The following is a 24,026-nucleotide window of genomic DNA, read 5'->3' as shown; positions in this document are numbered from 1 at the left end:
CTGGGCAGATATTTCTCATGGCAGAGTCTGGCATGCCCAGTACCCAGCCTGGGTGTCCTGCCAGGGTCTCCCATGGCCAATGCCTACCCAGCTAGCACATAATGTTCTAAGAACCATATGTTTCTTAGAGCTTGGTGAAAGTGTGGTTGTCCGATGGTTATTTTGAATATAACCTTCCCACAACTTTCTGGGAATGGCGCAGGATAGTTGCTTGGCTTTGAACATTCTCAGCACATTTAAGTAAATTGACCTAAACAAAATCATTATTTTCTTGGTATTTCATTACTTTAACAAGAACGTTTCCTAAAATATCAAATATGGTTACATCTAATTTCAATGTTTGTAATGTTCTAGCCTCTTGCGAACCATCCTGACCTCGCGAGCATACATTATGTTTCGCTACACGGATGCAGTCTGACCACGACAAGAGTCAAACCGTTTGAGACCCTCCCTTCTATCCACCGTATGGCCGGACCAATCAGCATCCTCTAATAATCTGTGGATCGAGAACCCAATACTCGTTGTTGTCGCCGTTGGTCTCCCTTCATGGAGGACCAGATCAGAGAGGTTGTGAAACTGGGGATCACTGCTGGGGATCCATGGACGTTGCCAGGTTTTCAGTAACCCAGAGTCTTGGTTGCTGAACAACAAGTGGTGGAATATGCTGGCATCAACAGTGTATGGAGAACCTCATGAGGATTGTTGTGGAGGAGGTTCATGTTACATGCAAATGGTAACTATACATAATTTGATATTAATTAAGTCCACGCTATGTTGAACATTACTTGGACTCCTAGCTAGCTAACTAGCTAGCTAGTAATGCATAAGTAAAAATTAAATGCTTGAAAATGTTCAACATATCTAAGAATATATTTTCATCATGTTTGGTGACATCACTGACATTGCCACCGGTGTCAGCAATATGTCCAGGGGCCAACCTCTACCGAGGAAGCATCTCCCATGCTGTATGCCAGGTTGCAGTTTTTCTTTTATTCATAGAGAAAAGCAAGGAAGAACCATCAGGGAGAAAACAAGGGAGCAAGGGAGAAAACATCATGACTTGGTAGTGGATTCAGTGCCAGATGCAACCAGGAGTTTAATCATTATGCAAATTCTGTTGCAAAATGTTTAGTCTGTTGCAAAATGTTTTGCAACAAACTGTTTACTCCAATGTAAATTCGATTGGACATTCTATTCTGGACATTCATTGGACATTTTATTCAATTGGACATAAACAGGTAGGTCCCTCCCCATTTTGTTCCATCTGCTCTGTTTGCTTCCATTTGGTTCTTGAATGGTAAACCGTTTCTGTAATGAATACACCCAAGTCTAGTGAGGAGGACCACAAAAAAAACATACAGAGGCAAATCTCAGCTTTGGCTTCTTCCTGTCCAACATGAAGGGATATGTTTTTGTGGTTATACACTGTAGCTCTGTTGTTCTACAAGGCCTATGGTCATAGCCAATATGCCTACAGTACCCTTCTACTGACCTTGCAAGTCATTGCCACTCTTTCCCTTCTGTTGGCACACAGTCTTACCTGGAACAGGTTCTAGAATGTGAAGGGAAGGAATATCCCTCTTGACTTACACCTGGAACTCCTCAGCGTCTTGAAGTCATTTTTGAAAGACCTGGGTCCAAACATTACTGCGCAAGCAACAGACAGGATTAGCAAGTCCATTGTTGTCGAGGACATGTTGGACACCACAGACGCAGAGTTCGAGGCATCAAAGTCCAGTGGCATCCATCATGCTGGTCGCCAGACCGGGGACATTCTAGCCTTTGTGGAGGTTGTCAGGGAGGCAGAGCTGTTACAACCCAACCAAGCAGAGAGTTCACAGCATTCCCTGGTTTAAACAGAAACATTCTCTCTAAAGTGAAGTACAGTGAGATGTTCCCGTTTGATTTGAAACAGCTTAGGTGCCAGGCTAGCTGGGGATGTGGTTGGTTTAATCTGACCATCTAACTAAGATGTCGACAGTGATTGGGAGTTAAGGAGCAGGAGTAGGATAAATACACTGTTGTCACTGTGAATATTTCTTATTGATTTGTATTTATCAGTACAACTGTTTATCTGCTATTATCTGTATAACTTTCCATGTATCATTGTTCTTTGATTTATGCTTCTTGATTAATTGATAATAAAAAAATCCATAATGTTAAATTCAACAACATCGCTGACAGTTATGATGGTTTGCATTTGATCAAGGAACAACATGCAGATAGTAACAAATGCACATTTTTGAGCAGTCAATCAATTTTTATTTGCTATAGAACAACCATGTCCGCAGCTAAAATGCCCCCCCATTTTGCAGAATTTCTCTTGCGTGTTGTAATCTGAATACTGAAAGGTTGTTGACAATGTAGACACTGATGCTGTACCTGGAACATATACATTCACCAATAATAGTAATTATGACAGCCTGAATTTCGGGAAAGTTCTCAAAAGAAGACCTGTGTCATATCTGATGTTTTTGAAAATATTGTAGAAACACTGCAGCGTTTCCAGATGTAATGTTCTTCATCTTAGCTAACATTATCCACCCCGACCAACTACCCTAATTTCGTTTTTGCAGAAGTAGCCTTCTGTCTTATGTACAGAGCCTTCAGAAAGTATTCACACCCCTTTACTTTTTCCACATGTGTTTGTGTTACAGCCTGAATTGAAAATGTATTACATTTAGATTACACACAATATCCCATAATGTCAAAGTGGAATTATGTTTTTCGATTTTATTTACAAATGTAATAAATGAAAAGCTGAAATGTCTTCAGTCAATAAGCACTTAACCCCTTTGTTATGGCCTAAAATAAGTTCAGGAGTAAAAATGTGCTTAACAAGTCACATAATACGTTGCATGGACTCACTCTGTGTACAATAATAGTGTTTTAGAATGATTTTTGAATGACTAGTACCTAATTTCTGTACCCCACACATACAATTATCTGTATGGTCCCTCAGTCGAGCAGTGAATTTCAAACCGATTCAACCACCAAGACCATGGCGGATTTCCGATGCCTCGCAAAGAATGTCATCTATTGGTAGATGGGTAAAACAACTAAACAGACGTTGAATATCACTGAGCATGGTGAAGTTATTAATAACACTTTGGATGGTGTATCAATGCACTCAGTCACTACAAAGATACAGGCATCCTTCCTAACTCAGTTGCCGGAGAGGAAGGAAACCACTCAGAGATTTCACCATGAGGCCAATAGTGACTTTAAAACAGTTACAGAGTTTAATGGCTGTGATAGAAGAATTGTAGTTACTCCACAATGCTAACAGAGTGAAAAGAAGGAAGCCTGTACAGAATACAAATATTTCAAAACATGCATACTGTTTGCAACAAGACACCAAAGTAATACTGCGACAAATGTGGCAAAGTAATTACTTTTTTTCCTGAATAGAAAGTGTTATGTTTGGGGCAAATCCAATACTACACATTTCTGAGTACCACTCTCCATATTTTCAAGCATAGTGGTGGCTGCATCATGTTATGGGTATGCTTGTAGTCATTAAGGACTGGGGAGTTTTTCAGGATATTAAAAGAAACGTAATGGACCTTTAGCACAGGCAAAATCCTAGAGGAGAAGCTGGTTCGGTATGCTTTCCACCAAACACTGGGAGATGAATTCACCTTTCAGCAGGACAATAACACAAGGCCAAATATGCACTGGAGTTGCTTACCAAGAAGACTGTGAATGTTCCTGAGTGGCCGAGTTACAGTTTTGACTTACATCTGGTTGAAATTCTATGTCAAGACCTGCAAAACACTTTGGGACTATATCAACAGTGGACTAATCAAACCAATGCCAAAATATCGCTTTTGAGTTTTCCTTTAGGTGTGTTGTCCCGTGTCCACTAATTGGCCACACCTGATCTTTAATGATTGCTAGTCTCTTTTAAAATGGTGTCTGTTTGAAAATACTAAAATGAACAGCTTTGTATGCTTTAAAAAACATGGTATGCTAGCTACATCCTGGTGGCTCAGTTGACTAATTCCCATGGCTAGAGAACAGAAGATTATAGGTTTAAATCTCACTGATACCATGTTGCTATAAAAAAGAAATGTTTGCATAAATAATACCAAAGGAAATTAATTTCCATGTGTCCTATCTGTGCTCAAAGTTCACTTTTTTTTAACCTCATAAGCTAGCAGTGTTATCAAAAGTCCTATTGAAAAAAGGAAGTTTAATTAAGTTAAACCTCCACATAATCTATAATTTCTGTTCTCAGAGCATTAATACTTTTTAAAAAATTGTCACATACATGATGTTTTATTGTCACATACACTAGGTGCAGTGAAATAAAGGAACCAGATTAAAACACTCAGAACCTCAAAGCAACCTAAAAGTAAACATTCCCAGAAGAGGAAAAACATTTGAAAAAGGATCCGTTTTACCAGGTCATGAATCATATGGCTTCATTCCTGCAACCAATGTGAAACCAAAAACATATGTTCCCACGACTTCCAAAGAACCAAATGTGCTAGCTGGGTAGCCTGGATGTGCTGCAGACTTAGGATCGGTTCCAGGCTGCAGATCACCCCAGACGGTGGAATACAGAGGGGAGCAGCTCAGCTTCTCTGCCAAAGGGAGGTCGAATCGACTTTCCAGCCATCTTGGTCAGGGTTGACCTTTACAGTAGATTGGTTGCTGCCTTTGTGTCTGTGACCAAAGCTCTAGTCTGGACTCTGAATTGTCTGGTGCTGGTGGTGACAGCGACAGTTTAGCTCCTACAGTCACTATAGGTTAAGTACTTTAACAGCTGAGATAGCAATTGTGTACAGGTGTATTTTATCCCACAACAAGCTATTGATTATCATGAATGCAAACAATGGATAGTAAAAGGCTTGCAAAGGTAAATACACTTTCACTTGTGACCATCTGGCCCATTTGTGTTATTGACTGCCTCAGACTGTGTGCAACAACCATGGCTCATCTGTCATGAAATCTAATACCTACAGGTCAGCGTTTAGGTGTATTAACCATTGACTCAACATGGTGTAACAGCAGGTAGTACGATCCCCTCTCTAGGGTTTGCTCACATTTTTACTCATGTAGACCCTGGTCCCAGTGGTGCGTGTGTGTGTTATTGATAGAGAAGACCTCAGTGACTTCCTTGGAGATGAAGGCAGGGGGCTGAATTGTGTTTGTCATTCTGTCATCGATATTATGTACAGTATGATTCCAGCCATGCCATGGTGTGCCTGATGTGAGCATCTCTCTCTCTCTCTCTCTCTCTCTCTCTCTCTCTCTCTCTCTCTCTCTCTCTCTCTCTCTCTCTCTCTCTCTCTCTCTCTCTCTCTCTCTCTCTCTCTCTCTCTCTCTCTCTCTCTCTCTCTCTCTCTCTCTCTCTCTCTCTCTCTCTCTCTCTCTCTCTCTCTCTCTCTCTCTCTCTCTCTCTCTCTCTCTCTCTCTCTCTCTCTCTCTCTCTCTCTCTCTCTCTCTCTCTCTCTCTCTCTCTCTCTCTCTCTCTATGCGCATGTGCGTGGGTGCATTTGTGTGTCATGAATGGAGGAGACTCGGATTCCACCCACTGCAGTCTCACTTCCTGGTTGTGCCTGGCTGTTTCTGCAGCGGTGTAAATGTCTGGCCCCCAGCCAAGCCAGCCTCAGGCTGCATCCACTGCTGCTGCCACTGTGGAGGCAGGACTGCCGGGAGCAGTGTCCTGTTACAAACAGTGACTTGCCTGTCTCTTTGTGAGCCGCATGTACTTCTAGAAAGGAGGAGGAGAATAAGTAGAAGGAGGGGGGGTTGGTCCAGGGAGAGAGAGGCAGAACAGGCACTGGCTGTAGAGGAGACGAGGGGAAAACCCTACATCAGAAAGAAGCCCAGATTTGGCATCCCGGGACCCCCCAAGAGAGCTAAGGAGAGGAGAGCAGGCTGTCAGACTGACTGAGTGACTGGCTGACTGGCTGAGTGACTGAGCATGACAGGTAGGGAAAGGCAAGCAGACTCCAGAGCCCAATGAATATTTCAGCAGGCTTTGCTTTTCGCCCTGACCTCCATTGTCCTCTCACATCACACAGGGGTTCATCCCTCTCCACCTTACGCCATAGAGCTAACCTTCCCTCCTCCCCTCCCATTCCCCCTCTCCTCTCCCCATTTAGTCATTTTCATATTATATCATTAGTAGCCATGCTTCTTTTTTTTAAAAACACAGCTGCCACCTGCTTTAACTGTGCTAGCTGTAGCTGTCCTTTGCCTGTGCTGTGTCATCTGCTGGAGGCAATAAAGAGAAAGTTATTGAGTACGCATCATAAGCCTGCAGTCTGTTCTGTTGGACAGCTACTGCGTGTAAAGTGCGAGGGGGAAGGTTGTTTCATTAACAAAGTAATGGGATGGCATTCCTGTGGAAACATTGTTTAAAAATTAGGTAGGTTTAAATGAATGAATGATCACACTTAATTACTTCATTACCAGAAACAATTCAATCAGTTTTTTTTTTGTTTGACATGGGGATGGGTGGAGTAAACCCCCGTAGATGTAGTTGTTTTGTACCTTGGCCATTCAGGGGCAGTGTAATTGACATTTGCTGCAGAGGCGATTGAAATCTTATCAATGCTTTTACTCAGCAGATTTCAAATTGTGACCAAGGTTATAAAAGCACGCCATGGTTAATTGACAGCGTCAGCCAAGTAAATAGGTATTTGTTTATGTTGGTCGGAGTATCCAGTATGCATAGTCACTTTAAATTTACATTCATGTACATACAACCTCAATTGGGCCGACCAACCAGTGCTCCCGCACATTGGCTAACCGGGCTATCTGCATTTTGTCCCACCACCCACCAACCCCTCTTTTACGCTACTGCTACTCTCTGTTCATCATATATGCATAGTCACTTTAACCATATCTACATGTACATATTACCTCAATCAGCCTGACTAACCGGTGTCTGTATGTAGCCTCGCTACTTTTATAGCTGGGGCGGCAGGGTAGCCTAGTGGTAAGAGCATTGGACTAGTAACCGGAAGGTTGCAAGTTCAAAGCCCCGAGCTGACAAGGTACAAAGCTGTCGTTCTGCCCTTGAATAGGCAGTTAACCCACTGTTCCTAGGCCGTCATTGAAAATAAGTACTTAACTGTTCTTAACTGACTTGCTTAGTTAAATAAAGATAAAATAAAAAAAATAGCCTCGCTACTGTTGTTTTATTTCTTTACTTACCTATTGTTCACCTAACACCTTTTTTGCACTATTGGTTAGAGCCTGTAAGTAAGCATTTCACTGTAATACAAAACCTGTTGTATTCGGCGCACATGACAAATAAAATTTGATTTGAGTTTGACATGTTCTTTCATTTCCCCTCCTGCTGAATCAAAAACATCTAACAGATGTTGGGATTTTTAAAGTCAAACTCTCAACTATGCCCAATTTGAATGTGGGTTCTCCCACAATCTTTCTGACTGAGAGATGAGGTAATTGGTTTTACTGGGTCAGGCATGTTACAGGCAGAGTAAATAGGCATGTCAGTCAGGGCAGCATTATACTAAGAAATCCTGTTGGTAGTACTGCATATCCTTCTCCAAAGACACATTCATCTAACAATGGTTCTTGGTCATTTGAATGGCATCAGTGTTGTAAAGTACTTGAGTAAATATACTTTAAGGTACTACAGTACTTAAGTAGTTTTTTGGGGTATCTGTATTTTACTTTACTATTGATATTTTTGCAACTTTTATTTTTACTTCACTACATTCCTAATGAAAAGAATGTACTTTTTACGCAATACATTTTCCCTGACAACTAAATGTACTTACATTCTGACAGGAAAATTGTACAATTCACACACTGATCGAGAGAACATCCCTGGTCATCCCTACTGCCTCTGATCTGTCGGACTCACTACACACAAATGCTTCGTTTGCTGGAGTGTGCCCCTGGCTATCTGTCAATAAAAATAAAATAAAAACTGTGCCGTCTGGTTTGCTTAATATAAGGAACTTGAAATGATTTAGAACTTTTCCTTTTTGATATTTAAGTACATCTTAGCAGTTCCATTTACTTTTGATGCTTAAGTATATTTAAAACCAAATACTTTTAGACTTTTACTCAAGTAGTATTTTACAGGGTGACTTTAATTTTTACTTGAGTCATTTTCTATTAAGGTATCTTTACTTTTACTCAAGTATGAAAATTTAGTACTTTTTCCACCATTGAATGGGATATGATGATAACAAGCACAGGAATTTTGTCAAGTGGCAAACAGTCGTCAACTCAACATTATAATATATGTACAGCATTCTGTTACATTGTCACAAAATCTGTTTTAACGGCATTGTTTCGTTGAAAGACATTTGAAAGAATTGTCAGACCTTTCAGTTACAGGGCATCCTATCTGATATTGCGCAGTTAAGCATTTGAGCTGGAACAGAGGATTAAATTGGACAGCCACATGATGCCATCCCAGTGAAGGACGAGAGGTTAGGGTCTGCTGGCGACGGTGCATAATTGACGTCAGAACTGATGTCATTGTTTTCGCACTATCCACTGAGATTTTAAAGTAAGATGCGTGACATGGCTCAACGCGCTCATCAAATCAGCACAATATACTTTTTCAAATTTGCCGCCGCCATGGAGCTAGAACTAGGGTCAGGTATGATGTGCTACTGACAACACATAAAAGAGTAAAGTCCTCAAAACAGAGTTGGCCTCAATTTTGTTTCAAGCAAATACTGCTTTTAATTAATGTCAGAACTGCACTGTCATTTTTGTTCTTTGCTGTAGAAATGTAAGACCAACATATTGTTTGTCAAGGAAGTAGCCTAGTGTAATCTTTATTAGCAAAAACTAACACATAAAGCTTGGAGAATTATGCAAATTCCTGCTTTTGTACTGGGTGCACAACAAAACATCTTTGTTCCATCCCCCTGACTGTCTCTGTCCGTTTTTCCTTCTCCCTCTCTCTCCTCCTCCCTCTAACCCCCACTCTCTCTCCCTGTCTCCCAGATGACAACGTGTCTGCGGGCAGCACCATGGAGGTGGACGACCGCCTGTCCCACCTGGAGCAGCGTGTCCAGTTGCAAGAGGATGAGATCCAGCTGCTGAAGGCTGCACTGGCCGACGCGCTGCGCAGACTGGGCGGCTGTGAGGAGCTGACTCAACCTGGGGCCGGAGCGGGGGGGAGGAGGCCTACCGTGGCAGCACCCACCAAGGGTGAGGAGCTGGGACCCTGGGACCACGTTAGACCACCGTAGTCTCGTCAACGTACAGTACTAGCTGTAATAGGAGAGAAGAGTCTAGAAGCTTCTACTGAGGAGGTTGCATTATAAACCTGATGCATAAGGCGTGGAGAGTGTTAGTTGCCAGCCAGGGGGAATTGTTTTAAGATGGTCATACCCAGGATAATTTAGCCATTTGATTTGGAATTGTAGGACCCCTTAAGGTATCAAACATATATATATATATATATATATATACAAAAATGATTTGATTTAAACATTTAATTTGGCCCAAAGAAATGCATTGAATAAAGAAAGTCAAAAATATATAATTTAAGGAAGTTTGTTCTGAAGTGTCTGTCCTATTTCTGAGAGATATAAGAGATATCACTATACAGTTTATATATGTTTAAATGTATTTAAAGCTTGCAATGGAGAGATACACCATGTACTTTATGTAGTTTTTGGTAAGAATTTGCATTGTCGAATTGGAAAAACTTCAACAACAAAAGGTCTGTTTACTGAACCATTCTTCTCTCCCTCTTTTGATGCCAGTGCGCCAACTCTTGCAAACCTTACCATCCAAGCCTCTCACTCTCAGCAATGGTTATGTCCAGCAGAAACAGATGGGGGGATACCCTTCCTCCCCCTCTTCTCCCAAAAAGGAAGTGTTGCAGTCCATCAAAAGGTAAGACATCCAAATGTGTGGATCTAATACTGTTTTTCTTGGGATCCTTCTATTGTGCATTTCCAAGCCCATCCTTAGGGTGGCAGTGTGGCGTTGAATCTACAGTCTGCACGGCAAACCTATGACCGGAGACATTTCATATCCCTCTCAATATCCTTGTTCACTCTTCACCTTCCCCCTCTTTCCACCTCTCGTCTTTTTCCTCTCCCTCTCACCTATTCTCCCCCACTAGGAAGAGCATGTCGACGGAGCGTCTGTCCACGGTCAGGAGAGAGATGGTGTCTGACAGCAGAAGCAGAACCACCTCGTCAAGCAGCTCCACATGTGGCAGGAGCAGGTGATTGTCTGATACAGCACAGACACCGCTAACCCCCTAAACACAGACACTGACACAGCAAACACTCCTGCTCCATCTGGCTAACTGAGAGAGCATAGAGCATCCATGCATACCGTATACATCTGTGAAGTCTACCCAACATCTGAGAATGGGTATAGAGCTCATCTCTGATCTCTGAGGAAAATATCAAGACAGCTCGTCACGTCCTGAGCAGCCGTAACTGCTTCACTTGCCAGATAAAATACCCTTTCTATCTCCCCGTTCGATCAGACAGGTGACAAATGGTGTGGGTCTGTGTTCTTCTCAGCTGTTCCTCGGGCTGACATTGTATTCTGAGAGTAGAGGTGCCAAGGTCTCAGGGGTTTTTGTTGACGTCCAATTTAGGGCACTGATCAGTAGACCGATCGTTGTTTTTAACCCTCTCGCTGTTCAGATCAGATGACAAATGATCCTTAAACACTTGTGTGAATGCACCACTGATGCATTGCCGTGTAACACCGTGGTGTTCTATTTCTACGGAGAGAGCAGGTGAATGGACGCTGGATGTTTGACTGGCTTGAATCATTTAGACCCCTGTATGTGTAATGTCTAGGGAGGAGAGGAGACGGGTGGAGGTCATCTGACCTCTCTGTCATCTACATACATATAGAAATTCAGATCTACTGATGTGTTTAACTTGTACTTCCATAATTTTAGTCCGGTGCAGTGTTATGTAGGCTACTGTATTTAACAGGATCAGTCGCTTAATAAAGGAAGATGGAACAGTTTATTCACAGTCAAATGCATGGATGGTTGCTTGTATCAAACAGAAACGCCCCACACCTGCTCATTGTTTGAATAGTAGATAACAAGATCTGATTGGTTTTATGGAGGTGCTATTAAGCTTTGAAAGACAGATGGATACAGTCAGTCTGTCCACTCCCTCAATGAGCTCACTCTGCTGAGAGTGTCACATTTCAGGGGCTTAGGTAACGGAGGTGTGGTTACTGAGCAGAAGGGAGGTCCAGCAGAGTCAGGAAGTGCCTCCCCATTGGTGGAAAAAGTGCCCAGACTCCGGGCACAGCAAAAGTTAACTGAATCAACAAGGAAGCCTGTTAGTTGTCGACAGGGTTCTGTTGTGTGAACTGAGTTGCTGTTACCTAACGGAAAAGTTACCATGAAGAGATCACCCAGGTAAATTAATACGTAAACATTTTGCAGGTGATTGTTTGACAAGCCATTTTGGGTCGATGGGTAGTTTAATCCAACAGGAAGCAGTAACTGTTTTTATCTTATGTAGGACCTTTTGATGAGTTATCTTTCAATGGGGTTTGGGGAGGGGCAGCAAAGAAACAAGGCCAGAATGATGCAAAGACCCATTTTGTTATTTACAACAAACTAAAGCCATAGATAACACATGACTACGAAATCAAAAGAAATGCAAGTAACGTTTCTTTCGTGCTGTACAAAGACCTGTCCAGTGTATCGTCTCTTTAAGAACATAAGTGTTTGCATGGGGGAGCTTTGCTCTGTCTTCTCCCTAGGGTTCTCAGCTGTAAATATTGGCCATCAGCTGGGACCATGTGCACGGCAATTCCGACGCACTGTTTTAACGTTTAGAAACGTTAATTCTCGCTTGTGATACAGTTTTAGAAACTCTAATCTCACATCAAGTTCATTTCACAAATACTTTCACAAATACAAACATATGCACTTACTGTACGCTGTTTCAACCATTTGTAACAGTTGCAGCCCACTGTATTTTTCAGTTCAAACACTATTCTGGCGTCCTCCTTCCGTTACTCACAGGTGTTCGGATGCGTGCTAGATAGCTAATTAGCGCAGGTAGTCGCCTCTATCTTCCGGAAACAAGCGCCGTATGGGAACCCTAGCCACAAAGGTATGTAGTTAATTTAGCCTTTTGTTTAAAATAATAATAATCTCACTGATATGAAAGAAGGTCCTTATGCTTCCAAAACTGTACCGCAAGCGATGCATGCTAATGTTCAGACCGAGCTTCGAGGCTCTTGAAACCCTCCCCGAACGGAAGATACCGTTGTGAATATACACTAGGGTTAGCGTCTATGAATAGGCTAAAGGGAGCTATGTCCCATTCCAGTTTTAGTCGGATCCTTTGAGTTTGCGGATGTGTGAGTCAACAAACCAAAAAGGATGGGCATTTTTCTATCTGTGGTTGATCCCGCCCCCCCCCCCTGCAATGTTTCATTGGGATTGTGGGTGGATGGGTAGTTTGTTTATCTGGATTACGGATTCCTCTTGCTCTGCAGAATGACTTGATTGGCACTCTTGCTCATCCACATGCATTAAACATCTCGACTGACGCACCCTGATTGCAGACCGGCTTGATGGGATAGCTGAGCCTGAGGACGAGGAACAGATTGCATGTATTTGAATGGCAAATTTGATTTGGGGGTCTGAGTGCATGCAAATTCTGATTGAGGAAGAGTGAATGATGTCCTGTTGGACCGCTTTTCTATCTCTTGCTCTTTTTAAATGAGATGAAGCAGCAATCTGTACTGATGTCGACTATGGATCTATTTGCATATTTTTGTTCCCTGCATTCGGATAGCACCTGGAATTTACTAGGTAGGCCTTATGATGGTAGGTTATAATAGGTATTTTAGTATTTCATAGATTTCAACGGTAACGTTCTACCAAATGGTACAGTATTTCTTGTTTTGATGATTCTTAAAGAAATAAACTGCACTGTCGGAGGCTTTTCAAGCCACCCCATTATTTATCTCTCTGGCCTTCCTGTTTGCCAGCTGCCATCAAGCCTTGCTTTAATTAGTGGTTTTGGATCTTTCAGCGACTCCCATTGGACACAACAGGGCCTCTCCTCTTTTTGAAAATCTGCATGCAGGGAGACAAACAGGCCTTTATGTGGGTACTTTAAAGAGAGCCCTTCCCCGACTGTCTCTGTGGTTGTCCCACAAATAACCAGTCTCCAGATATAATACACTGTAGTGGATGAATGCTCAGCCAAAGACAGAAACATGAAAGCCTCTGTTTACTTGCACTTTATCCCTCGTGTTTTCAGTCTGTCGATCTGTATTGGATCTTACTGTGTGCTATGCCCTGCGATTAACCAAACTGGTATTTGCCCAAATGTACTACTAATACGGTGTCCGTTTGAATAGCATGATTTAATGAAACAAGCTGTCAAAGAAAATAATCTGCAGCAGTATTGTAATTGTATTCATGTTCCTCCTAGACTTTTCTCTCATCTTACGCACCATCACTCCTGTGACTATGTTGCCATGGTAATCTCCAACTGTCCTAGCTAGGAAACCTTGTTTGGCTTTGACAGAAACTCATTGCTTTTCAGCTGATGTAGGGGAGTGCTGGAGAGGCCCCCCGACAGGATACTAACTGTCTGTGCTGTCTGTCACTCTCTCTTGCTCTTTATTTCATTCTCTATCACTCTCGTAACTGGCCTTATTTTCCATGTCATGGCACAGCACCAGTTGTATTTTCTATATCATGAATACAGTATTTTCCTGTCCGCATTGTTTGAATACTGTATTTAATGTTTGTTTTCTCTATGCTCTACAGTATGAACTACTACTTTTAATATTGCAGGCTATTTGGATAATGCTCACCGGGCATTGTGCTGCAGGTAGATGGGTTCTACTGTAGACAGAAAAGTCGGAGGCATAAAGGATGAGGTCACTGAATAATTTAGTCCATTGCAGCAACACCATGAGTTAAAAACGGCATCTCAGAAAATCACTCTTCTCTTTTTTTTCTCTTCGTTTCAGCAAAGAATGCTCCGTCAATGCAGGTACGTCTTAGCACGGCAACAGGCCTGCATGTGATTCCTTTACCATACCCGGCGCCCTTTTATAGAGAATACAGTGTACAAGATACTGTAGCAAGATGATTCATTATATTAATTATATGCAAACAAAAACATAATTTCCAGGCACTGAGCATTTAGAAATACTACCCCCCCGTTAAAAAATAAGCATTGACCAGTGTACTACATGGGAATCCATGAAATATGTCCAATAAACAACAACCAATAGCCTGTCTGTTATTGTTGGGGCTATATTCATTTTTAACAAGCCAATTACCAGCATTTTCCCATGTCCTCTCTGAGTGCTTGGGTAGATGATTAGGGGCCGCAGAGCTGCATGCTAAGAGCCAGAGAGGACAGCACACTGCTCCGTTAATGAGCTCAATTGACTCCCGTTATGACAGCAGCCGCAGCACTATAATGCCAACCATAACCGCAATTTGTTTTTAATATAACGTTATGTCAGCCAAGAGAGACCGTATTATGGGGTACCCCGAGTTATTGTGGTGCCTCAATGTCATGTTTTTGTGCAAAGCTTCAGAACCGTTTGAAATGACATACACTGAAGCTATCTCTTTTGCCATCATGCTTCAGTGATTCAACGCACAAATCCTGCCCCTTACATGGGTGGTGGAACAGGATTTGTTGGCGTGCTTACGTTCAAAAGACTTACATTTCACTATCCACCATTAATGCTAGCAAGGAGCGGTATAGATAGGAAGTGCTTCACCATTTAAAAAAACCAAACAATTTCTCTCTCCCCTGCAAGTTCTTATCTCCCTGTTCTTTCCCCCTCTCCTGTATCAGAGGATGGCTATGTGAGGATGTTCTTGAGGGGTCGGCCAGTCACCATGCACATGCCTGACCAGAAGAGGGACAGCTACAGACTGGACCACAAGGGGACGCTGCCTGAGCACAAGCTCAAACTGCAGTGGGTGTATCTTTCTGTCACTGACAAACAGAGAATAGTGCTGCAAGGCATACAGGGGTGTATTCACTACGAACCAAACGGAAAACAAACAGGGTGGAACCTACCTGAACTATTCCAATATAAGCTTGTTTTTGTTGCATTTGTCCCCCAGTTTGATAGGGTTGGAGTAAGGATTACACCCCAGATGAGGCAGGGAAAGCTTGTGGGGGACAATGGCTATAGAAGTATATTTAAGCAATAAGACACACGGGGGGGTTTATGTGTATGTGACCAATATACCACGGCTAAGGGCTGTTCTTAGGTGCCACGCAACGCGTAGTTTGGCCACAAACCCCCGAGGTGCATTATTGCTATTATAAACTGGTTACCATTGTAATCGAACAGTAAAGATACATGTTTTGTCATACCTGTGGTATATGGTCTGATATACCACTGCTTTCAGCCAATCAGTGTTCAGGGCTTGAACCACTCAGTTTATAATGTGCATTTGTGAAAGAACATTTCAGTGTTGCAGTACTGTCATCACACATGAATATAGTACCACATTACTATTTTTTTATATAGTTGATTACTTGTGTGTGTGTGTGGCCTCTGGAGAGTAACTTCTTTGATTTGTATTGTACTTACCTCCCATAAGTTCTGAGATGGCATCAGCCTCCTACTGTTCAACAGTATAATTGTTCAGACAGGATTACTGTTGTGGTCCTTAACCCTTGGTTGTCCAGGTATGGGTACAGGGGCAGAGACTGCCGTTCCAACCTCTACCTGCTCCCCACAGGGGAGATAGTCTACTTCAATGCCTCCGTGGTGGTGCTCTACAATGTGGAGGAACAGCAGCAGAGACATTACCTGGGCCACAACGACGATGTCAAATGGTAAGGCTAGTTGGTGTGCTTGGTTCAGCAGCTCCCACTACCATAAGCTTTTTAGATGACTGGTGTTGGCATACAACTTTTCTTCTGGAATTTTTATTTTCTTCTTCTTCTTAGCCTTAGCTTTGACTCCAGATGGTGACACCCCACTGCATTTAGTGCAGCAATGCACGTCATAAGCTTTGCAAAGGGCAAGATGTGTCATCTGGAATTTATTTAGCTAAATGTGATTGCACACTAGATCGCATTCACAGTTTTGTCTGATAATCATCAGCTATCACTTGATTTAAATCGGGGCAAGATAGTTTTGCATTTTCCAAAGGCTTACTGTGCCAAGAGAACTTCCTTGAATGACACATTGATTCAGAATAAACGTTATTTAAACGAGGTCCTGTTCGAGGCTCGGTGTCTCCTGTGCAAACAAAGGTTGGGCTGGTATATGTTAATATCCTACTTGCACAGTGTCACTTTCATACATGTTGGGCTATAGCTAACTCTTTGACATACCTGACCGGAATACTCATTCATTTGTATTGTGGACTGTTTTCATTGTGGCTATAAATTCTACATTATCTTTAAAATGTGCAAATGTGTTCATGAAAGTATTACTTATCATCACAACACTAATGCTTCAAGGGCTTTTCATACCAGTGTATTTGTTGTAGGGCCTTTTATTTGCTTTTTGAAGTATCATTGACTGTTTGTTTATTTCATGAGTCATTAAAGTGCTGAATAAATGAGTTGACTTTGATGGCATTTTAGCCTGTTGTATACAGAGACTGGGGGGAACAAACAACAAGAATTCCCCAGAGGACAGTGGGAAAGGTTAGCTTGGCCTTATGACTCGCCACATCACTGTGACTGTTCTGTCTTCCCGACAGCTTAGGCATCCATCCAGACATGGTCACCATAGCCACTGGACAAGTCGCCGGAACCTCCAAAGATGGCAAGGTACATTTTTAAAATCAACAATCTTCTTCAATTCTGGAGGAATGACATCTTACGGGAATCGTATTGTGGTTCACAGTAGTATGTATGACTGCAGTGGTTCCAATTTCTCTCTCTCAGACCCACTCTTTCTCTCTTTCATTCATTTCATTATCAGCTGTTAGAGGGCAAGGTACATTTAAAATCAACAATTTCTGAAGAAATGACCTGTTATATCCTCTTATGGCCATCTTATATTGTATAATATTTATATTTAATTATAGCGCATGACTGCACTGTATCCAATTTCTTTCTCAAACCCACGCTCTCTCTCAGATGTTGCCTCCTCATGTGCGTGTGTGGGATTCGGTCAGTCTCAATACCCTGCATGTCATTGGGATGGGCGTGTTTGACCGGGCAGTCACCTGTGTGGCCTTCTCCAAGTCGGTAAGCCCTCCCCAACCTGCTTACAGACTGAACTTTGAGAAGAGAAAGTCAGTCATTCATTAGTACTTTGAAAACATGTTCCATGACAATAGCCGGCATGTTTATGTTAAATATCTATAAATTGTCTGAAACTAATAGAGCTATTTATTTACATGGCACGTATGCCTCTGACTAACACCTGTCCTTCAACAGAATGGTGGTGCTCATCTCTGTGCTGTCGACGATGCCAATGACCACATCCTGTCTGTGTGGAACTGGCAGAAGGAGAAACAGCTAGCGGATGTGAAGGTGACGAGGCCTCAGACTAAACTACAGTATGCATGAGGAGAGCTGCTTTCCTTGATATTGTATGGCATATCACTGCAATAAAGACGAGTCATGATTGATCACTGATCATAAATAAAGAAAAGTGAAGGCGTCAGCAGTGTAGGCCTAGGTATGAATAAGTGTCGTAGTCTGGCGCAATCAGTCACCATCGTCTGCCAGTTCAGGGGTCTAATTCCTGCTGTCATCCCCTCCAGTGCTCTAATGACTCAGTGCTGGCTGCAGCCTTCCACCCCATGGACGCCAACCTGATCGTCACCTGTGGGAAGTCCCACTTGAACTTCTGGACCATGGAAGGAAACACTCTCACCAAGCGCCAGGGGCTGTTCGAGGTCAGTGGATGAGCGAAAGACAACTTAACTTCTGCCTCCTGTTAACTTTTTAAAATTATAATGAAACTGTTAAACCTTTTCTCCCAGAAAAACGAGAAGCCCAAGTACGTGCTGTGTGTGGCCTTTGCTGAGAACGGAGACGCCATCACAGGAGACTCCAGTGGAAACATCTACGTCTGGGCCAAAGGTCTGTTTGAAGACCTTAGCCTTCTCAGCCACTGTAACTCAGTGCTCTGCAACCAGTCGTTCAGTTCACGCATCCATTTCTTATATGAAAGCAATTTATTAAGAAATAAAGCACACATCGCAGAAGTCCACCTCACGTCCCTCCTTGAAGCATATTATTTGATGTGGTTTGTGATTGACCAGTGGTTTGTGATTGACAGGTGGGAACCGGATCAGCCAGGTGGTGGCAAAGGCCCACGAGGGCGGGATCTTCTCCCTATGTGTGCTGAAGGATGGTACACTGGTGTCCGGTGGAGGGAAGGACCGCAGGATGGTGCTCTGGGACCACGACTATAACAAGCAGAGTGAGATGGAGGTGAGAGAAGAGGGTGTGGATGACTCCGAAGGATGAGTAAACCTTATGCAGCTAAGGACACGCTGTACTCTTTATGACCCAAAATCGAGACTGCTGAGCTCATAGCTTCCCTCGACTTTTCCCCTTTAGCACATAACGGTTAGCAAGACCAAGCGTTTAACTGTATAGGTGTCCTTTGGGCAGCCGTAATTCTACTTGAGAATGACCCATGAGATGTATAGTTTTATTCTTGTTGCTGTCGTGTGTCCTCTCTCTCAGGTGCCTGAGGCGTTTGGGCCAGTGAGAGCCGTGACTGAGGGGAAGCAGGGGGAGCTGTTAGTGGGGACCACCAAGAACACCGTCCTTACAGGCTCTTTCCCTGACACACTCAACCCTATAGTACAGGTACACCACCTGTCAATTGCCAATGGAACATATCAGTAGGAAGTATGGTTTTTACCTGTTTTACCTCCCATATTTCTCTTCTCTCCCTTCCTCTTTTACCGTTCACCCTCGTCTGTCTCCATTTTGCTTTTTCTGTACTTTCTCTATCATCTCAACTCTCTCGCCTCCTCTTAATCTCTCAGGGTCACACAGATGAGCTGTGGGGCCTGGACATCCATCCTTCCATGGAGCAGTTTGTGACTTGTGGCCAGGACAAGCAGGTCCACCTATGGGACACCAACTCCCATCAGCCTCTCTGGAGCAAGACCACCGAGGTGCTCAATCTTCCAGCTCTTCTCTGTAGCTACTCTCCTTTTGAATATACACCAGCTTCAAGAAGAGTTGTACTTGGTCCAGATCCACACTTGGTTACCTTGCTGTAATGACAAAGGCACTTGAAACATCTAGCTTAGTGAATTTACATCAGTCCATTGTAGTTGTCTTGTATGCGATGGGCACCATGCAGCCCTGTTGACCCTCCATGTCTCCCTCCGTTCCTCCAGGACCCAGGGCGCTCTGCAGGGTTCCATCCCAGTGGAGCTGTGCTGGCAGTGGGGACCATGACAGGAAGGTACTTCAGATCCTCAGGCACTGGCTTGACGATCATCTCTGTGAATCATCAGTGAAACGCTAACGGCACAATTCAGATGGACAGGATGAAGGATTGGCTATGTAATTTGATTACATGGTGTCAGTGCAATGACTCCATCCAATAACCTCTCCCTCCCTATACTTTCCTCATCCTGTCTGTAGGTGGTTGGTGCTGGACACGGACACACAAGACCTGGTGTACATGCACACGGATGGCAACGAGATCATCTCTAATGTCAAGTACTCCCCAGGTACCGTGCAAGAGTCATTTCCGATATTACAAATCCCGCCTTAAATATACACGTTGTTTAATGGCGCCAATAAGTGAAATCTCAGAAAATGGCTGAACATCTGTCTGAACTGAACGGTACAGGATTGTACCGTTCTTATCCACCTCCTCCTACAATCACAAATAACCTAACTCTCCTGCTCTCAGACGGCAACTTCCTAGCCGTGGGTTCCCATGACAACTTTGTTTACATCTATGCCGTGACGGAGAATGGCAAGAAGTACAGCCGCGTGGGGAAATGCACTGTAAGTAATAAAGACAATCCCATTGATGGGAAATTAAATTCCTGTTTTAAAAACTATTACACTAACATTTTTATTTATTTTCCTCCTAGGGACACTCCAGTTTTGTCACCCACCTGGATTGGTCCGTCGACAGCCAATACATTGTAACCAACTCAGGAGACTACGAGATCCTATTCTGTGAGTCTGTTTTGTCCAAACGGGTAACTCTTGTCTGTAACTGTAGGGTTGTGGTACATTCTAGCTTATCTTCTGTTTGTGGTAAAGGGGAAGCTTCCAGCGGCAAACACGTGACGAGCATGGACCTAGTTCGTAATGTGGAGTGGGCAACCTCCACTTGTGTACTAGGCTTCAGCGTCTTTGGTGAGTCACCACTTCCTGTTTTCACTTGTGATATGGGGTAATGATGGCAAAGCCAGACTGTTGGCAAAGCCAGACTGTAGCTTTATGAAACTTCTATGCGTCATCTGTAACGGAGTTCTTTAAACAGTCGGTTCAGGTCACTAGCAATTGGTGATTGTGACAGCAGTCAATCATTTTAAAATGGAGCTGTTAGTCTTTGCAGTTGTATCAAGTGGGAGTCGATATTGTTTCCTGCCTCTGGTTTGGTTCTATCTGGTGGAGTAGTAGAGTGTTTACTTGCGTTTACCGTCTACCCACCTTTTGCGGAAGAATGCTTTGAAAGTATAAACACTTAAGCGTGACACTTTTTTTTTTTTTCTTCACCACGACTGGCAATCACAGTTTACCCAGCTATTGTTTCTTTACCACTTCATCGCTGGTTCAATTTAGGTGTTTGGCCCGACGGTGCTGACGGCACAGACATCAACGCCGTGTGCAGGTCACATGACTCCTCCCTGCTGGCCTCTGCTGATGACTTTGGCAAAGTGCACTTGTTCTCCAACCCCTGCTCCCAGCCAAGGGTACGCTTGTTGTCATTTACATCTTATATGCTTTTATATTAGTGTTTTCTCATCCACTTAAATAAACTTGTTTGCATCTAAACAAAGTTAATCATTCAGGGGACATTTTTGACAGAAGTGGATGAATTATTAACCTTCTCTTTGTTTGTCTCCCTTCCTTGTCACGCCATGCAGGCCCCGAGCCATACCTACAGTGGCCACAGCAGCCATGTGACCAACGTTGCCTTTCTCCACGATGACAGTCACCTGATCTCCACCGGCGGGAAGGACACCAGCATCCTCCAGTGGGTGGTCGCCTAGACAACCCTGCTGCATCAGTCTCCACCGTCGCCTCCTGCCCACAAGAGGGCAGCACTTCCGTGCCTATAAAAACACCCACTTTAACCCTCTCCTCTCTGCACTCCTGTTTGTCTGATGGTACTGTCTTGAGGTGCCACTAGGTGGGGCACTGACTTCAGAGAATAAGCATGTCGAGCCTATTTAAGACTATTTAAACACAGTTGTAGCTGCTATTTATGTTGCAAAGGTATATAGAAGTATATATGAGTGGCTGTGGTATTCTAATATTAACTGTAATGTGGTGTGGCACCTACAGTAGCACTTGAAACATATTTAGGACTGAGTTTAAGCTGTGCTTTGCCTTCATTTGTTTAATAAAGTTTCTAACCCGATCATGTTTGAATATTCTCTGATACTGTACTGTAAGAGCTATCTATCAGAGGCAGTGACTCAAACGGTGTACTGCGACTTTAAAAAGTAGTGCTAAAATAATCATGTTGAATGTAATGTAGAATTGCAAACATTTTGGGTTTTCTGACTTGCTTTGGAGCTACCGGTACGATCATCCACTACAGTATACTCATATCACTTCCTGTTCTCTGTAGACTGTCGACATGCTGACGACCATAACACCCCTTTTAACCTATTTGTTTGAAGGCTCAAGGCCTAACCTGTTGTTATTGGTCATGAGGCTGCTGTGGAGGTGACCTGTCAACACGTGCCTGATTAGCAAGGAAGAAGGTCATTGTAAACCTAAAACAGCATTAACGTCCTATTGTTTTGCCCTCTGGGGTTCAATCATGTGGCTGAAGTCATGTTTTTTTCCTGTAAATCTTAGGTAAACAGACAATGTCCTTGATAGTTGTCCATTTGCAATCCTATTTTACACAGTACTTCAAAAAACTTAGTCATAGTTGGTGAATACACGTTCAGGTACTCTGTGGTGTGTTTTGCACCAAAAACCTCTGCACTCCTACTTACGCATCAAAGTAATTGCTGTCCCGCTTAAAATTAATCTGTCAGCTATTCAGAATACCTCACTCATCATTTTAACAAACATTGTGTGTTACTGAAAACAAACACGAAAATGGTGGTGCAAGTGGGTTGACTGTCTACATATAGCAAATGCTGCCGTACTGTATTATGTAAAACAGCTCTCTACAAAGCCAAGCTCAAGCAGGGAGGTTAGTGGATTTTAATCTTCAAAGAGGAAGTGCATATCTTGGGTAATTGGTTGCTGGGCAACAGCTGGGTTGATGCTGCTGTGTTGAAGCCCTGGTGTGTGGGAACACTAATCTGCCTCTTTCCAGGCCGCCTCAAGCTGCTCCCTCCCTGGTACTCACAGTCACTGAGGTTGGGGGGTGGGGGTAATAATATCGACTTCTCGGGGGATATCAAAAGTTATACAAAATTACTAACATTTTTAGAGTGGAATTAGGCAGATGAGACTCCCAGCAGCTGTGCCAAGCAGCCACTTGTTGAGTGGCTTTTTTGTGTGTTTTCACTCCAAGATTAAAGCCCAAGCTCGAAGTAGAACCACTTTAGTAATAGGAGGTCTAGATCTTTTACCCCACCTCTTCCCCTTGAAATTCCCTGACAAAAATGTAATTCTTTGTGGTATAAAGGATGATTTGAGCAATTACGAGTAATTTGGTTACCATAAAGTAGGTCTAAATGTTTTTTTGCTTGTCAGAATCAAGTAAATCGAGACCATGAAGGTAAAATACATTGAAATAAGATTTAAATGACTTGTATTAAGCCTTTTTAAGGTTAAAATAAGCTAAATGATCGACCAATGACGTTTAGATAATTTGGCTTGGCAAGAAAAGAAAAAACAAACACACAAAAAAACAAGTGATGTATTGCTCTATATAAGATTGCTTACATTTAACTTTTTGCAGTGTAAATAAATCTGAGTTGCTTTTCTCTACTGTCAGGACCATGGGCTCAAAGATTCATTAGCAACAAATATTTATCCATATTAAGCTCTAAACAGTCTCTGATAAACATAAAATATTCCAGGTTTAGGCATGAATCCAAATCTTAAAAACTAACAGAGGAATACAAATATAAGAATGCAAATGTAATGCTATCGCCTTTTTGTCTCAATTCACTGCAATTGGCTTGTCCATGTTTCTTTTCAATTATTTTGAAAAAGTGTATTTACAATTACACCTCAAGGTGCCTGTTGATGAAGAATTGATGGATTAACATTGGTAGACCTAAGAATGGCCACAAGGGGGTTATATCTCCAGTCCAATATGTATAAAGTGTGGTGCCTGTAGGATATCCAGTAGTAATTCAAGTCAATAGCCAATTTGAAGGAGTCATTGATCAGGTTGTCTCTTGAAACATTCAAGACCAGAATATTTCTGATTTATATCTCTATATAAATGATTTATATCCCTGTATAAATAGAATTAGAATGAAATGAATCCTCTTAAAACAAAGTACATTTTATATTGGGAATAACTGTTTTGATGTTTACCCCTTAGAGATGGTGATTCAGGACAGAAAATAAGCAGATGGTCCAAAACAGATTCCAAGTAAAACCGCAGCGGGTGGAAGAGTTTGACTCCGGTCTCCCACAGAACATAAAATGACGCTAGACGTTATTTGATTCTCTGACACGTCTAGCCTGTGCTGAGTCTGTTTACCATACTTCTGATCACACTGTTCCCTTAGCCCACCACATGGAGAGAAGCCATCCCCCTTTCTCCTCTCAACAAGGACCATTTAATTGATCACTTTCCAATACACAAGACTGGGAAGGCTGATACTGCATGTCTTTCTCTCTGGTCTTGTGTGTAGTATTTATGTTGGCCAGCATGAATCAATCTCCAGCTGGATATGCAGAAGAGATACACTGTGATTCCTTTTCCATTTGTGGCTTGCATGAGAATTGTAGATACGC

General features: G+C 42.7%; 1 protein-coding gene across 3 annotated transcripts in view; it reads left to right on the top strand.

The window, feature by feature from the left end:
* Positions 1 to 21,504, top strand: part of LOC118397190 (echinoderm microtubule-associated protein-like 1) — a 22,720-nt gene extending 1,216 nt beyond the window's left edge. Inside the window, exons 1-22 of one of the 3 annotated variants that reach the window (XM_052467351.1) lie at positions 5,921 to 5,942; positions 8,956 to 9,162; positions 9,723 to 9,855; positions 10,088 to 10,192; positions 13,954 to 13,976; positions 14,799 to 14,928; positions 15,648 to 15,797; positions 16,676 to 16,745; positions 17,058 to 17,168; positions 17,361 to 17,456; positions 17,690 to 17,824; positions 17,912 to 18,011; positions 18,211 to 18,365; positions 18,624 to 18,749; positions 18,932 to 19,063; positions 19,292 to 19,359; positions 19,542 to 19,630; positions 19,816 to 19,913; positions 20,003 to 20,090; positions 20,178 to 20,273; positions 20,703 to 20,833; positions 21,008 to 21,504. In XM_052467351.1, coding sequence (XP_052323311.1) covers positions 5,936 to 5,942; positions 8,956 to 9,162; positions 9,723 to 9,855; positions 10,088 to 10,192; positions 13,954 to 13,976; positions 14,799 to 14,928; positions 15,648 to 15,797; positions 16,676 to 16,745; positions 17,058 to 17,168; positions 17,361 to 17,456; positions 17,690 to 17,824; positions 17,912 to 18,011; positions 18,211 to 18,365; positions 18,624 to 18,749; positions 18,932 to 19,063; positions 19,292 to 19,359; positions 19,542 to 19,630; positions 19,816 to 19,913; positions 20,003 to 20,090; positions 20,178 to 20,273; positions 20,703 to 20,833; positions 21,008 to 21,133 — 2,376 coding nt within the window. In that variant the 5' untranslated portion in view covers positions 5,921 to 5,935 and the 3' untranslated portion in view covers positions 21,134 to 21,504. Of the gene's footprint in view, positions 1 to 5,920; positions 5,943 to 8,955; positions 9,163 to 9,722; positions 9,856 to 10,087; positions 10,193 to 11,219; positions 11,366 to 13,953; positions 13,977 to 14,798; positions 14,929 to 15,647; positions 15,798 to 16,675; positions 16,746 to 17,057; positions 17,169 to 17,360; positions 17,457 to 17,689; positions 17,825 to 17,911; positions 18,012 to 18,210; positions 18,366 to 18,623; positions 18,750 to 18,931; positions 19,064 to 19,291; positions 19,360 to 19,541; positions 19,631 to 19,815; positions 19,914 to 20,002; positions 20,091 to 20,177; positions 20,274 to 20,702; positions 20,834 to 21,007 lie in introns of those variants that run through there. The other 2 variants (XM_035791713.2, XM_035791715.2) reach the window with 2 other exon arrangements.
* The last annotated feature ends 2,522 nt before the right edge of the window (positions 21,505 to 24,026 follow it).

This window comes from Oncorhynchus keta, chromosome 18 (assembly GCF_023373465.1).
Source record: "Oncorhynchus keta strain PuntledgeMale-10-30-2019 chromosome 18, Oket_V2, whole genome shotgun sequence".
Taxonomy (NCBI): Eukaryota; Metazoa; Chordata; class Actinopteri; order Salmoniformes; family Salmonidae; genus Oncorhynchus; species Oncorhynchus keta.
This window is presented reverse-complemented; position numbering and strand designations above follow the sequence as displayed.